Here is a 15,978-nt window from a genome sequence, read left to right as displayed (position 1 = left end):
TGTGTATGCTAGGCTTGTCTTACTAGTTTGTAAGCTTTTAACAAGCTTAACAGGAACCAGCATCTTTTCCTTTCATTTTCTGAATGAAAATACTCCAATGCTGGGTATATACTAAGTGTTCAGTAAATATTTGTTGATGAATTGGCATGCATATCTTATTTGAATTCCCTGCAGTCATCACTGCTTTGAAAATGCTTTATTTCCTTAAAACTAGACAGTTTAATGGAAAAGAACATGCAGGTGTGGGTTCTAGGAATAGAGGTTAAAGTCCCAGTCTAATCATTAATTTGTTAATGTGAGCTTCTAGGATTTGTTTGTCTCATCTATGTCTTATTACTTTGAAAGCAGAGATATTCCCATCACATTGCTATGAGACAATATGAAGTCTTTTTTGATGGATTACATTGTCTCAATACCCAGTGCATATTTACTAATGTACACTTCTATTCCTCATCATAGAAGGGAGCATTTATTCTTGGTTATGATTAGATCTATGGTTTGTTGACAGCAGCTGATTGCTACGATAGTTCATGGATCTAACCTTTCACATTCTACCCTTCTGGGGAAAATAGAGGAGTGGGAGGATAAGAAGAGAGAGACTGCTCAAGGGCATCAGTTCTTTCAATTCTTACATCCCAATACATGGAAGGGGGAAGTTTCAGATAGCAAATGATTAAATAACTACCCACTATCATGAATTTCTAACTAGTGAAATTTTTACATTGCAATACATTATTCTGTAATAAAAAATTAGCACAGGTTTATGATAAATTTCTCCATAGTTTTAATTTATTGGTATTTTTCCTCCCCCCCCCCCCAAATCATTGGCTGTATTCTTGCTCCTCTGTTTATTTGCTGGATATGTGGGTTTGGGCTATTCTCTCTGGAAGAGGCTTCTTCTCTGCTCTGCTGATTAACTGGAATAGGCTGATAGAACTGACCAGTTGTATTAATGAGGCCTGAGACTAGATCTTCCTCAGCTTCCAGCAGAAGCTGAAGGTGTAGATACTGAAGGTAGTTACCCTCATCTTCCTCTCTACTCTTTTCTGCCAGCTGCCAAGTCCCATGATGGTACCAAAGTACTCTGTCAGGGTTGTAGCCTTTGCCCTGGGATCCCAGTCAGCTGAATTCTTACCTGTGGGGCAGGGTTTCAGTACACTAGATAGGGGAGGGTTGTTGGAGATTAAGTTTCCCTGCTCTCTGAAGGCTTCTCATCTGCACTTTTGATAGACATGGAATTAAACTAGGCTCATCTGATCTGCAGAGTGGGATGTGCCCTGAGGACAAAATTTCCAGAGACAGAGGCTCAAGTTGGAGAGTGGTGGCTCAAGGCCAACACCAGGCTGCCCTCCTCTCTGCCTCTCTCCTCCAGCTTTTGTCCTGCCAGCTGTGGTCAGAGCCCTGAGCCTCAAGTAGCTGTGGTAGGAAGGTACTCCTTCCAGGCTGGAACTCTGACCCTGAGATCCCAGCAACCACCTGAGTCTCAGTACAGTAAGTGGGGGAAGGGTCCTGGGACCTTCCTTCTTTCTTTTCCTTAAACCCAAGAAATTAACCTTCTCTGCATACCTTTTAAGTTGAATCAAGCAGGAGGGTCCCCCTGCTTGGTCGTGTTGTTGGATTTGGTTTTGTGTCCCCCTCAAAGCACTTTGTTTTTGTTTGGTGTGAAGGGTTTTCACAGAGGGCTTGACTTTTGCTGTTTCTGAGCTGTCATCTTGACTCTGCCCCACTTGGGATTTTTAATGACACACCTCTCTACTTCTTTACTTCTATTAGTTATTTAAAAAATAATAGCAGTTTCTCGATTTTTATGGTTAGAATTTCTCTGTTTTACAAGGTGATAATGTGTATAAATTCACAAATAAAAAACATGTTCCCTAAAGCTGGAGTTCTTAACCTTTGTTGTGACATGGATGTCTTTACTAGTTTGGTGAAGCCTATGGATCCTTTCTTAGGATTAATATTTTTAAATGAAGAAAATTACAACATAAACCAACTATATTGAATGTTTGTTGTTCGATCATTTTAGTCATGTCTGACTCTTTGTTACTTGATTTGTGGTTTTCTTGGCAAAGTTATTGGAGTAATATGTCATTTCCTTCTCCAGCTCAATTTACAGATGAGGAAGTTGAGGCAAACAGAATTAAGTGACTTGCCTAAGTCACAAAGCTAGTGTCTCAGGCTAGATTTGAACGGAGGTCTTTCTGACTCCAAGCCCAGCACTCTATCCACTGTGCCACCTAGCTGCCCGATATTGAAATTCAGTTGATGAAATTTATTTTTAAAAACAATTTCACGGACCCTATTTAAGATCCTTTACCCCAAAGAGGGTTTTATTTTCTCATCCTATATACTTGAATTCTACTTCTGAATAGTTATCTAGATGGCACAGTAGATAGAACATTGGGCCTAGAGTCAGGAGATCTGAGTTCAAATCCATCTCAGATACATACTACCTTTGTGACCCTGGACAACTCATTTAACTTCCACCTGCTTCAGTTTCCTCATCTGTAAAATGGAGATAAATAAGAATACCTATGTCTTAGATTTGTCATTAAGATGAGATATTTGTAAACCATATAAATGCTAGCTATTATTACTAATTCTCACCTAACCTTCTCTGCGTCTCTGGAACATCCTATACTTCATTATCTAGTTAGAAAAGGTTTGGAATTTATATTGATGGATGAAATTCCCACCCCAGCAAAATCACAGGAACTTGTTAAATCGATATGTTTTGTGGGGAGCAGTTATTATTATAGTAAATATGAAATTTACTAGAGAACCAACTTTTACTAGTAGGTATCAGAGACTCCTCTGGCTTATAATCAAAGAGTGTTGCTTATAACACAGAATTGTTCCAAGGGGCTCATGATGAAAAAGGCTGTCCAATGCCATAGGAGGAATTAATGGAGCCTAAATGCAGATTGAAACATACCATTTTTCACTTCATTTCTTTCATGAGCTTTTCCCCCAATATAAGTAATATATACGTGTGTGTTTTCTTTCATAAGATAATAAGCATGAAAATATGTATTATATAATAGCACACGTATAACCTATATCATATTGTCTGCCATCTCAAGAGGGAGAGGAAGGAGTGAGGGAGAGAACATGGGTCACAAAATGTTAGAAAACAATTACTAAATATTGTATCTACAAGTAGGCTGGAAAAAATAAAATTTTTTTAAAGTCCACTTAATTGCCCATGATCACACAGCTAGTATGTGCCAGTTCAGAGAGTGGATCTTAACACTAATTATTACTGATTCCAAGGCTAATACAATTCACTTTGCCACCCTGTTATCCATTGTATACTTAAATAGAAGCTTTTCCTGTTTCCTGTGTTTATTTTCTCATTGGCATTGACTATAATAGCATTTTGATTCGTAGAATGAGTCCTCTAATAACATTACTAAACATACTATCCTAAACATAATGCATTGAGCATACATATCCAATAATCCTAATAATGTATATATGATAAATGAATTGATTAAAAAACAATTATTAAGGCCTTAAGGAGTATATATTCTACTAGGGAAAAATAATGCATATGAGGAATGGTAGCTAGGGAAGGGTGTTTTGATATGGAAAATCACAGGAATGGTGAGAGAAGTCACAAAGAAATTATTTGGCATGGCCTTTCCAGGAATGCTAATGTTGTTTTGATCCAGTTCCCAGAGGTCAAGATAGAAAAGGAGAAGAGGAAAGGCACACGAGTATGAAAATGATCAGAGAATAACATGCTTGGTCCAGGGCTAGTTAGATGTGGTGAAGTCCCACTAATCAGGAAAGAGAGCTGGAGGGTGGAAGACCATAGTGTTATAGGAAGGTAGCCAAAGGACAGATAGAAGAATATGAACAGAATCTTCTCAGAAAATAGTTGAAAAAATGGAAGTAAAAAATCCAAGTTTACAGAGAGTTTGGCATGAAACTTAGCCAAACCATATCATCCTTATAATATCTATTGATAAAAAGTGTTTATTGCTGTTATAGATGATATTCTATGCAGTCAATTAGAAAGAGAAATTTTGTGTTCACAGCAAAAATATCCAGATGTTTCAGTTTGTGGATGATGACATTGTGCTGCTTATATTAAGTCTCCAAACACTAGAGGAACTTCTTAATGTGATCTTCCTCAAAGAAATTGTACTGCAGGATGAATCCTCAGGGCCTTTTGCAAGAGCTTATTTTAAGGTTGAGGCTGCTGGCAGATAGAGCTTAAGCAGGCTAATTGTATTTTCCTTGGCCATTGCGTTTCCAAGTTCATGGTACTTTTGAAGAAATTCTGTAATAGAGAAAGAAGAAAGTATTAAATATTTCAACTGAGTCCAGATGATCAGGTCTTGAGTATTCTTTTTGTATATGGGTTTCACTAGATGATCACTTAGGCCCTGTGCAACTCATTTTCTGTGGTTTTGTTCAACTGTGGCTTTTGTACATAATTGGCACTGAGAAATGACCAATAGCAGTCTGGCATCAAGGAAGGACCCTGTGGGAAATTTGGAAATTGAATCACCAGTTCAGGTGTCTGGAAAGCTAACTAGGATTCAACTTGATTTTTGAGTTTAAATCCATTTGTTTAACCTTCACTAACTTCTCTGGTGTTCTTACTCTAAAAAAAAATTAACTCTACAATTACATTGTGCTTTCTGATTATAAAATCCACCTTTGGGCCATTAAAATAACTCCAAAAGAAAAGCCTACTAAGTTAGAGCTGTTAAATAACTCATGCAGTAAGAAAAGCTATCAAGTTGTATCATTGAGTGGCAGTTTTTTCTTTCTTTTTCTTTCTTCCTTCATTCCTTCCTTCTTTCCTTCTTGTTACTCATTCTTAAATCCTTAAATGAGTGATTCTCACAAGGAGTCATGTAATTCTTTGAAAGTTCCCAAAGTGTGTTTGTGCCCTGCCCCACATTTATCCAATATATACTAGGCAAAGACTGAACTATGCCTAGGACTTTCTTAGGAGAAGGAAAATGTATCCAATTGCTGTTCTTGTTCTCCCTTTCCTCCCAAACCTTTTTTAAAAAAAATCATACGTCACCTATGCCTATGAAACACAAGGAAAGCATAATGGCTTCTTTAAGTCTCTTTCTCAGTACCATCTTGAGGCAAATTTTTCCTATGTTTTCTGTTCAGCTTTTCTAATTCTTATATCCTTACTTAAAAGCCTCCTGACAGTAGGTGAAGTTCTCTTCAGTTTCTGTCCTCATAAGAATGTCAGGGGCACACACATCTCATCCTTCTCTGTGTACTTAACTCTTTTACCACCTGTCTGCTCCTGGTTCCTTAAGTTCTTTCTCTTTGTGTCTGTAACAGTCTGGCCTTTCTCCTTTTCTTTGAATCCATTACTCAGACTCAAGCTCTCCGGGCTTATCACCCTATTTCTTTGAGTTCATTTCCCTCTTAGTACCTTTCTGTCCATCTGTGCTTTGTCTGTCCCAGTACTTCTGGATCTAACTGACACTCTTCATTAATTCTCTCTCTTTATCTTCTATCTTTGCACCTTTGATTTGTCTCCTTCAGAGAGCTTTTCCCTTTCAGTGTAACTATCCGTTCCTATGTGCCTTTCTTCCAAAGCTCAGGAACTCTCTGGGCTTCTTTTACTACATTTCAAATATCTGTACTTGAAGTGGGTGAGTCTATTTGTACTTAAACAATGATGGAGGTAAAGGATGTTCCTGCAATTCAGAGAAACAGGTCTAGACAATGTCTGTTAACCACTCTGCTGTCTCTGCTCTATCTTACTCTGCCTTTCCCTTTTACAATATAATTCTACCATTTTCTTCCTTTCTGTCAATTTCTGGGGCAGAAACCTTTTCCAATAAGCAAGAATATCTATACTTTCTTGGGTGGTTAGGTGTCAAGCAACAAAAAGAAGCTCTCAAAACATTGTTCTGCAAGACTTCCTGGAGAAGACAACCTTAACAAAACTGTGAATGATTCAAAGCTGCAAAGGTTGGCGAAGCTATGAGATAATAGCATTAGACTCCACAAAGATCTAAAATCTAAAAAAAATAAAATTTTCTATTGATGAATTTAAAAAATCTTACATAAAGGTACAAATGTACTTTTAAGTATAATATGGGGAAAGCATTGATTTTGAAATTTGTTGAAAGAGATCTGGGAATTGTATGCATGCTGAGCTAAGTATGAGCCATTAGATTGATATAGCTGCCAAAAATTGATATGATCTTGGACTACATGAAGAATGTCATAGGTTCTAGAATTAAGATAATAACAGTTCCCCAATTCTCTGCCCTTATCATATCACATCTGGAATATTATGTTCATTTTTCCATGTGCCACATTTTGGGAAAGGCACTAATGAGCTAGAGAGTTTTCAGAAGAAGGCAAGGAGGAAGGACAAGAACCTTGAACTTGTGCCCTATAAGGATTGGTTGAAGGAATTGGAAATATTTAACCTGGAGAAGAGAAGCCTGAAAAGGATGGAGATTAAATTTATCTTCAATTATTTGGAAAGTTTTCATGTGGAAGAGGGATTAGTTTTTCCCATTTGATCCCAGAAGGCATAAAAAATAGATTCAAATCGGGGAGAGGCAAATTTAAGCTTGGTATCAGGAAAAACTTCCTAGAAATTAGTGCTGTCCGAAAGTGTAATGAGCTGCCTCAGGAGGTAATTATCACCCCCTCCTTGGACATTGTAAACAAATATTAAATGCCTATGTTCTGGGTTTAGGGTACTGTGAAAATATCTTTTCAGTTATGGGATTAGATGGCTACTGGTATTACTTCTAACTCTAACATGATATTTTGTAAATGGCTTTCATGAAAAAGTCGTATTGTACAGTACAGAGTGCTGGATTTGGATCATCACAGTTCTGATATTTACTGTCAAGGAGACATTAGGCTGGTAATATAGCCTCTCTAGATCTCAGTTCTTCTTCAGTTAAAATGAGACAATTGGACTTAAGGTCACTTCCAACTCTAAATCCTACAATCTTCTGAATCCAGGGGAAAGGTCAATGGATTTAGATCACAGGGAGAGTTGTTTAAACACTGTCTCAAGCATCTCCTATCTATATGAGGATGGGCAAATTGTTGAACCTCTTTGAAACTCAATTTTTTCATCTATAAAATTGTATCTATCCCACACACTTGGTTGTAAGCATCATTTCATGTCTGCAAAACATTTGGTAATAAAATACCATATAAATACTATGTTAATGACAGTTATCATCCATGAACAAAATTAGACAAAAGGATTGGTGAACTACTCCTAAGAAGTGTATCGGTTTTGTTCCATGCCCAAGAACAGATTTAATGTCTTTTAATTTCCTAGACAGCTTAAATATGAAATAAAACCAGTTTGAGTTAGAATATCAATACTGGCATAATTTGAAGAGTAAAATGTGGTAATGCAACAAAAAGATTACCATATTTGGAGTCAGAGAGCTTGAATTCAATTCCTGGCTCTCTAATTTCCTACTTTTGTAAATTATAAAGTCCTTTCTGGGCTTTATGTTCCTCCTATGAAATATAAGTGTGTTGGACTAGATAACTTCTAGGTTTTTTCCTACTCTAAATCAAGGATCCTATAGTTTCTGCTCTCCATCCTCAGGATCACAGTATCCTGATTTTTAGCCCTTAGACAAAGTTAAAATTAGAAGGAATCCACATAATGTGGATGGGAATGTGAACGAGTCCATTACCCCAAAGTACCAACTCTCACTTCCTGACATTTCATCAATATAGATTCCTTCTTTGGAGTCTTGATGATCTGCCTTTTAATCCCTTATAAAATATATATATATATATATATATATATATTCTCCCAGGAGCTGCTGAAGTTTTAACTAACAAAAGTTAAAACTTCAGCAACTCCTGGGAGAATATATATAAATATACAAGGCAATTAATTAAAAAATAAAGTCATCAGATGTTAAAGTTGGAAGTAATGGCTCAAATAGTACTTAGTATCTGCCTTCTTGTGATTTTATCATGTATTTTTTGCATTATAAACATTAGTGGATTTATAGCATCATACATTTGTTATGCATCTTTATTGGATGCATGGCCTTTGTCAGGTGTTGGAAACACAAAGATGAGAAATGACAAAGTCCTCATCCTGAGGATATTCATAATATAGTGGGGGAATGTGATGAGGAATGCATAACTTCACAAAATGATACCAGGTAGAATGTAATTTCAGCATAGAAGAAAAGCAAACACATTTTTTTAAATAAAAAAAAACCCCATATGTCTTAGTATCAATTCTAAGAGAGCAGAGTGACAAGAGCTAGGTAACTGAGGTGAAGGTAAAGTCAGAAATGTCTCAAGGCCCGGTACTCTGTCCACTATGCTACTTAGCTGTCTCTACAAACATATTTTCTAAGAATATTTGTGGAAGAGAAGTTTAGCCAGGGGAACAAAAAAAGGTTTTACAGAGGTTTTGGTGCATCAATTGGTTTTTGAGTGCTGAAGATTCCCAATGAGCATCTTCCAAAGGGAAGTTTAGGAGTTAGATCAGGCAGTTGGAAGAAAGAATATGATCAGACAAGTCTTTGGATAGCCCTCAAATCATGCTACATAGGATATTACCCAAACTACCTTTGCTCAAGGACAGCCCTGAACATCTGAGAAAAGCAATTTAAATCTCTTTAAGGAACTTCAAATAATAAGGGAACTGGTGGTTTCAAGTTTGTGGAAATGAATGTGTTCGAACAGTCCTTCTAGTGAAACCACCTCTACTTTTCGTCATTGGGAAAATTATTGCTGGATTTACTAGTATGGTTGCTCTTTCTCACCAGATAAGAGAAGATATGATTACTCACATTGTCCTCTGCCCAGCCTGATTACTTAAGTGTTTCTCTGTGATTTCAGTCTTCACTCATCTGTCCCAAGATGAAATCAGTTTTCTCCAATTATAGCACATAGAGGTTTGCTATTGCCAGTTCTTTTTGAGCTGTAAATTACCCTATCATGGGTTCAATTAACTTGCTAATCCTCCCTTGTGATACAAAGCCTTGACAAGCTTAAAATTTTCAATATGTGTCAGAAATATTTGGACAGCACCAGGTGTTTGAGTGCAATTGGCTAATTAGAAATCATATCTTTCCTTATTTATAATCATCAAATTCTATTGAATTATTCTCAGGTACATGGCATTTTACTAAGAATTATGGACATTTATCAAACACAGAGAACACATACATGATGAGCCAGGATGTATTTTGACAGTGAGATTTGAAGCCAGGGAGAGCAAGGGACATGGTTTTAAGTATTGACTCCTTGCCAAGGGGGAAGTCTAGCTGGAGTCACTCAGGTGGAAGCTAGGATATAAGGTTGCTTAGAGGCAGTAGACAAAAATTATTGCCAAAGTAGCCACATTAAGATTCAGAAGACATAGAAGAATGAATTATCAGTGGGTTGGAATGGAAATTCCAGGGCATTTAGCTGCAATTGGAATGGTCATGGGGCTATCTTTTCCCTCAATGCCTCATAATAACTTTTTAGCATACTCTGCCCACACAGTGCTACAGCACTCTAATCTACCCCTGAAGAGTTACAACCAACACAATAAAGCCCTTGTCTTAGAGAATATGATAATCTCATTGGCCATAAGAAATGATCTCATAGGCTAAGTAAGAGACATGCTCTTTCTAGGGTAGAGGGGAAGTTATGGTAGTAGAGCTAAATAATTCAAGTCTGTACCTTGGGCTGTTGAGGAAAGCAATGTACCGTGGGCTTCAGAGTGGCTGTCTATGTTCATCCTTCCCTCCTTGAGTCTCATATATGTAAAGGGATTATTTCTGTTTCCTTTATGGTAGAGAGTGTGAATTATCTGGAACAATGACTATGTATGGTTAGTTTTAGACTATTTGTTGTATTTGGTAGTCCAAAAATTAAACCCACAGTTGTTATTCTATTATTAAAATAATTCCCTAAATGAAATGAAGAAGCTGTGTGTTTTTGAGATTTTTGTATTCTAAAATAAACTTATTCCCTTAAACAGAAGATTAGGTAGTATTGGGGATAATATTTTACTTTCATTTTCTAATTCTGTTTAAACAAACTGAAATATTCTTAGAAAATAAGTCTAGCATATCCTTTATCTTCCCACTTTGTTCATTTTCAACGGCTATTCTCCAGGCCTGGAATTCTCTCTGTCCTTATCTTCACCTCCTGGCTTCACAGGTTTCCTAAAGCTAAAATCCCACCTTCGGCTTGTACATAATAATTGTTTGCATGTTTTGATGGATTAGACCATGACCTCTTTGAGCAAAAGGACTTTTTTTTCACTTTTTTTTCCCCATTTGTATGCTCAGGATTTAGCAAAGTGCCTGACCCTTAGTAGGAACTGAATAATGTTTGATGATTTAATTGTTTTGACTTTGGAAGTGAAGTCTAAAAACATTCAGTTTCCCTTTGAGACCCTGGTTCTCTTATGTGTAAGATAATATTAAAAATCATAGCTGTCTCTCAATCTAAGGGAGTATACAAACCCAAACAATTTCCTGAATATAAGTTACATACACTTTGCATTTTATAGCAACTCTAATCTAAGAGCAAGTAATCATATAGTATTTAATCTCAGCTACATAAGAGAGAAAGAGATGAACTTATACATAGATGGAGTCTCCAAATTTTCTCCATGATGGCACCTCCTACTAGTAGCTTTTCCCAATTTTCTCAGTTGTTAATGTTCCTCATTCTAAATGATTATATAATTAATATATCTATATCTATATAGCTAAAGCTTTGTCATTGAAATTTTATATATATACATATATATAACTACCTTTCTCTCTCCATATATATGCGCATATATATATATATATAATGCTTTCTCTTTCATAGAATACAAGGTCTTTGAGGGCAGGGACTATTTAGTTTTTACTTTCAAAGTCTGAACACTTAGACTGGTGCCTTGTAGCTAAAAACATTTAATAAATTCTTATTGCGTTTGATAGATTATTCACTTTGCCTGAAAAGAAATTAAATCAACCCATCAAAAGCTCAGAAATCATAATTCTTTTGAGTCTTTTTTAAAAATTAAGCTCATTTTGTATAGCTATATGCTTAAAGTTAGCATATGGAGAGAGAACAGGGGCAAATTAAAAGAGATACTATGAATATTACTGAGATTACTGATTTCTGAAGCCTAGTAGAAAAGCCATGTGTTTCCCTTTAAGACAGATAATGTATAGTCATGCTGCCAGGCAGCCTCTAAGAAGCCTTCCCCAGGGCCATGGGTCACTCCTCTCTTAGGGTATGCTCAGTTCGAACATTAATAAGTCATCTGTTTCAGTAATTTTCTATATGTGGAGTGGGGGCCATGAAAGCAAGATAGGTATCTTTGTTCTTTACCTTCTGGAAAAGGAGGTTATTCCAAAGCTAGGAGCCAATGCCCCTGGAGTGGCTTTCAAAATCCCTTACCTCCCTGGGAGTAACAAAGGTATCCCTTTTGCAGAAAAGCTTTGGTAAATTGTTTGCAAGCCCAACTTTTCTGACCACTTTGCTGACTATTGCCTGGATATGGTGATAACTAGCATTTCATACATCCCCCCTCCCCAAAGGGGAAGGAAAATGCAGACCTGGAAAGTTAGGTATATTAAGTGCACTGTGCTCTGTTCTTATATTCTCTTCTAAACATTATGATAATTTTAAAAAGTTTTACATATAATTGGAACCTCTTTGTTTTGCATTTCAGGTATGTGGATGTGGGGGGGGGGGCAGTGAGTGTGTGGAGGGGAGAAAGAGAGACAGAGAGAGACAGAGACAGAGAGAGAGAGAAAGAATTTTAAAGAAACGAGCTTCCAAAGGCGGAAAAAAAAAATCACTAGTGAAGACCAAAAGGAACTGACTGGGGGCACACACAATAGACACATGTAATATTTATCCGAAATCCTCTGTGCCTGGGAGTGGGAAGCTGTCATTTGCTTAGGCTAATTATACATGCAGCAGAAGTGCAAGGTGATTGGCTGTAGTAGCACTGAAGGCAAAGGAAGGGAGGGGAGAGGAGGGGAAAGAGTCTTGCTGCAGACAAATGTAAACAGTGGAAAGAAAGAGATCGAGAGTAAAAGCTTGGGGTGCTCTCCTCTTTGAACGGCCCCCGGAAATCTGCAATGGCTCGTGTCACCAGCCTTTTGTTCACCTAGCTCCAGCAGCCCCAGTGGGGTGGACGGAAAGCCGGTGCTGTGAAGGCTGCCAATGTCTCTTCCATGGATTTTAACAATAGGGACGGTGGGGATGCACTAGCTCCCCTCAGTACTGCAGCTCCCGGCCCTGCATGCTAGTTCAAACGGGGCAATGGAAACAAGCATGAGGAAGTTCACAGTGCGTAGATTCTTCTCGGTGTATCTCCGCAAGAAATCCCGTTCGAAGAGTTCGAGTTTAAGTAGATTTGAGGTAAATCGCATGGCCCAAATGATTGGGGTGGCATCCAGGGGAAAACGTAGGAACCCGGGGAGTAACCGCAGTCGCTGAATGAATGATGAGTTGGGAAAGGCTGTATTCTAGAGGTTGGGGATGTCCATTCGTACCCGATGTGATGCTGTCACGGCTTTTCTTAGAGCGATTGCTGAGCAGTTTGCCTTTCGCCAGGCATATTTTAACCTGATGATTAGTGAATCTTACTAGTGTAGCCCGATGCACAAAGACCAGTGCTTGGGAGTTAGAGAAACTTATTTGAAACCATGGCTGATTCACCTACATCTAAACCAGCAATGCTCAAAATATTATCGATGTGACTCACTGAACTGGACTGCTCCTGTGGCTGTCACTCAGCACTCAGCTTTGTCCTGTTGAAGTTTCCTTATTTTCAAAAAACAAAATGCAGCTGCTGCTAAGAATTCGTCAACAATAAACATTTTCCTTATTTACTTAGCTGGACCTCCAGCGTGTTAATGTGTATCTGAATGCAGTTCTGGACTGTATCCAGAACTGCCACATGATATTTAGGGGCATCCCAGAAAGGTGGTAGAGAAGTAGAGGGTGTGCCCTCAATAGTCTCATCCAAATCCCCATCATCTCCCATGATTCTACTCTTGTTGATTATTGCTTCTTCAGTTGCACACTAATCCATTTAACTTAAAGGAACATAAACATTATTTTCTTAGAGTATTTAAAATTGGTTCAAAATTAACCACTCTCACTTTGGCACACACACACACACACACACACACACACACACACACACACACACACACACACACAATCTACTTATTTGGCTCGGGGCATTGTGAAAAGGCAGTTTTACTTTAACAGAACACTATGCATTAGGCCCCTGCAGCTTCCCAGTCAATTTAGAATGGCCCTGAAAACCTCGCAGATCCTGAAAATGATGCCTTTCCCCCATATCATTCACTTTCTGGCTTTAAAGCTTTGCAAAGTTGTTTTCCAAACAAAAGTCTCATAGTAATAGTCAAGAACTTTTTGACCCACCCCAAACCCAAATCAGTTAAATTCCCTAACCTCATAGAAAAGTAAGGCATATTTTCAATGAAGAGACCTCCTGGAATGAGATGAGGACTTAAGCTACAGATTGCAGCATTGTCCTTGGCTAACTGGGAATGTAGTAGGATATTTTTGTTTGTTCTTTGCTTGTTATCTCATCTGGAACACAATTACCTTTGTTTCACTATTGTTTCCTTTGTCACCGATGGCTCTGTATTGAACCCACTATGGAGTGTATGGACCTCCAAGTCATTGATCAGCTCTTTAAGTAAAGCTCAGCTTCAGATTTAAAGGGAGCTTGGAATGATTCAATTATAAAGTTTAGCTTGTGTCATTGCTCAGTCAAGAGTCAGAATCACTAGGGCTTAACCTTTATGTGCCTGTTTTCTGGGAGAGAAAAGCACATATTTATAAGAACCATGGATTAAGTGGTAACTTGGAGGTCTCCCTTCCAGTTGGGGGAGGCTTGTTGATGGCAGAAAAAAATACATACATTTAAGATTGCAGCCAAAATTTTGGAAGAATACAAACATTTAAAATATAAAGTGGATAATAGAATTCTTGAGAAATATTTTACATGAACATTTTTATGATTTATATTTTCTTTGTAATGCATTCTCTTTTTCAAGGTGGGAAGGAATGTAAACTATTAATTCACTGTTCTCCATGCCTCTCCCTCCTCGGAAGTAAAAGTCCTAGTTCAGAAAAGACCGGGCCAGGATTTTTGAAATTTGTCAGAGTTGAGGGCTCATATCACAACTTTGCATTCCCTTATCCCCACCTCACCCCAGCCTTATTATATCTAAGATTATCTCTTGATCTATTTTTAAATGCTTTGTAAGAAAGATTTTTTTTCTTTTAGAAAGCAAGGCCAATAACAATCTGTTCAATTATTGAAATATTTAAATCATAAAATGTTAGTACCTATAAATGACCAAACTGATTGAGGAAACCATAGTATTTTCTGAGAGAAACTTCACCATTATTACATCTGCACATTCACATCTGATCGCAGAGCAAGGAGTACTAATCAACAAAATGTAAAAGGCAGGAGCCCCCTGCTAGTCGCTTAGAATTTAGAAGTAGAAACATCCAGTAATTATCTCAAACAGATGGGTATTTGCCCTGGATTGGTCTAGTATACCAAATGAGAAAAAGTCCCCAGTGACTAAGAAGTAAATGAAAGGTAATTGACTTAGAAACATAAGACGTCTCTGGTTTTTATGATCAAATTTGTTTTAAAAAATACTAATTTGCATTGACCCTGAAGTCTGGTGTCTCATAATATCTGTAAACCCCAGAATTGGATGAAATGTCATTTCTTTTGGGGGTAGGGGAAAAGGAAAAAAAAACCCAAAGTATTCATCTAACTTCTTGTACTGGTTTTCCCAAATACCATGACTTTAAATATATCTACCTTTGACTTCTAGTTCCTTAACTCTCATTTGTGGGCAGAGGTGATTTTATAAATTGTAAAAAAAATATATAATGTAAACACCTCTATGACATCTGAATTGCTTTTATCAGATTCTCCATGATTGGATTTAGGGGGCTTAGGGGGGTACAATATAAAAAATTAATTCCTTTCCCTAATTCCCATGATGCCTTTGCTTTAGGTCCCTTCTCATTCTTATGGGTTTATATCTAACTCATGGGATCTTAGGATCCTTGCTTCTTCCCAAAAGTCAGAGTTCAGATCTTGTTTGACACCTTCCCAAATGAAGCTCTGGTTGCAGAGCTTTTGACAGCTAGAGGATTACCTTTGATTTAATGGTTGGAACTGGGGCAGGGTAGGCAACTGTCTAGAAGAACAGCACAAATGACATATTATGATAAAGATGTTTTCATATTATATTTCCACAGTATAAAAACATGTATTTTTAATTCTACTCCATCCAGCACATGAATATTTATTTAGTCAGAAAGTGTCATGTGTATTATATAATAAAGATTCAAATTTCCTGAAAGAGCAAGTTTTCACATGGTGGGGGGGAAATTTTTTGAAGGAGGGCAATACAGTTTTCAAATCCTATGTGGGGCATATAAATGCCTTGAATCAACTTTTCCCACTATGCCACTGAGGGAAAAAGTATTTTATAGCCCATACTCATCCCTAGAAGGCACCTTACTGATGTGGATTCAGCTCTCATGAACACAGAAGGTAAGAAGAGATGGATGAATTCACTCAGATAATCTCAATAAATGATCATAAAGACTTTCCTTAAAGACGTCCATTGAAAGGGTCTAATTACTTTCTAAGATATCTCTTTATAGTTATGGATGGCTCTATTTTTAAAGAAGCTATTCTTTATATCAAAGAACTAACATAAATATATCTCCCTGCAACTTAGTCATTTTCCTTAGTTCTGCCCTTTGTTATCAAGTAGAACCAATCTAATCCCTATTACCAATTTAAGCATTTCCTAATGTATACATACATTATATATATATATATATTGATTAGGAATTACATGTCAGAAAAGCAAACTAGTCTAGAGTCAAAGGAAAATTTAAAATACTTGGTACAATATATGACTGTTTTAAGACTGTCTTCTA

General features: G+C 37.3%; 1 protein-coding gene across 2 annotated transcripts in view; it reads left to right on the top strand.

The window, feature by feature from the left end:
* Positions 1-15,978, top strand: part of RPS6KA2 (ribosomal protein S6 kinase A2) — a 538,080-nt gene that overhangs the window by 264,930 nt on the left and 257,172 nt on the right. The window contains exon 1 of one of the 2 annotated variants that reach the window (XM_044671881.1): positions 12,277-12,375. The exons of the other annotated variant lie outside the window; for it this stretch is intronic. Coding sequence (XP_044527816.1) covers positions 12,277-12,375 — 99 coding nt within the window. Of the gene's footprint in view, positions 1-12,276; positions 12,376-15,978 lie in introns of those variants that run through there. 2 annotated transcript variants of the gene reach the window in all.

The sequence above is a fragment of the Gracilinanus agilis genome, chromosome 4, assembly GCF_016433145.1.
Source record: "Gracilinanus agilis isolate LMUSP501 chromosome 4, AgileGrace, whole genome shotgun sequence".
Classification (NCBI taxonomy): Eukaryota; Metazoa; Chordata; class Mammalia; order Didelphimorphia; family Didelphidae; genus Gracilinanus; species Gracilinanus agilis.
The sequence above is the reverse complement of the archived record's forward strand: the minus strand, read 5'-3'. Positions and strand labels throughout refer to the sequence as shown.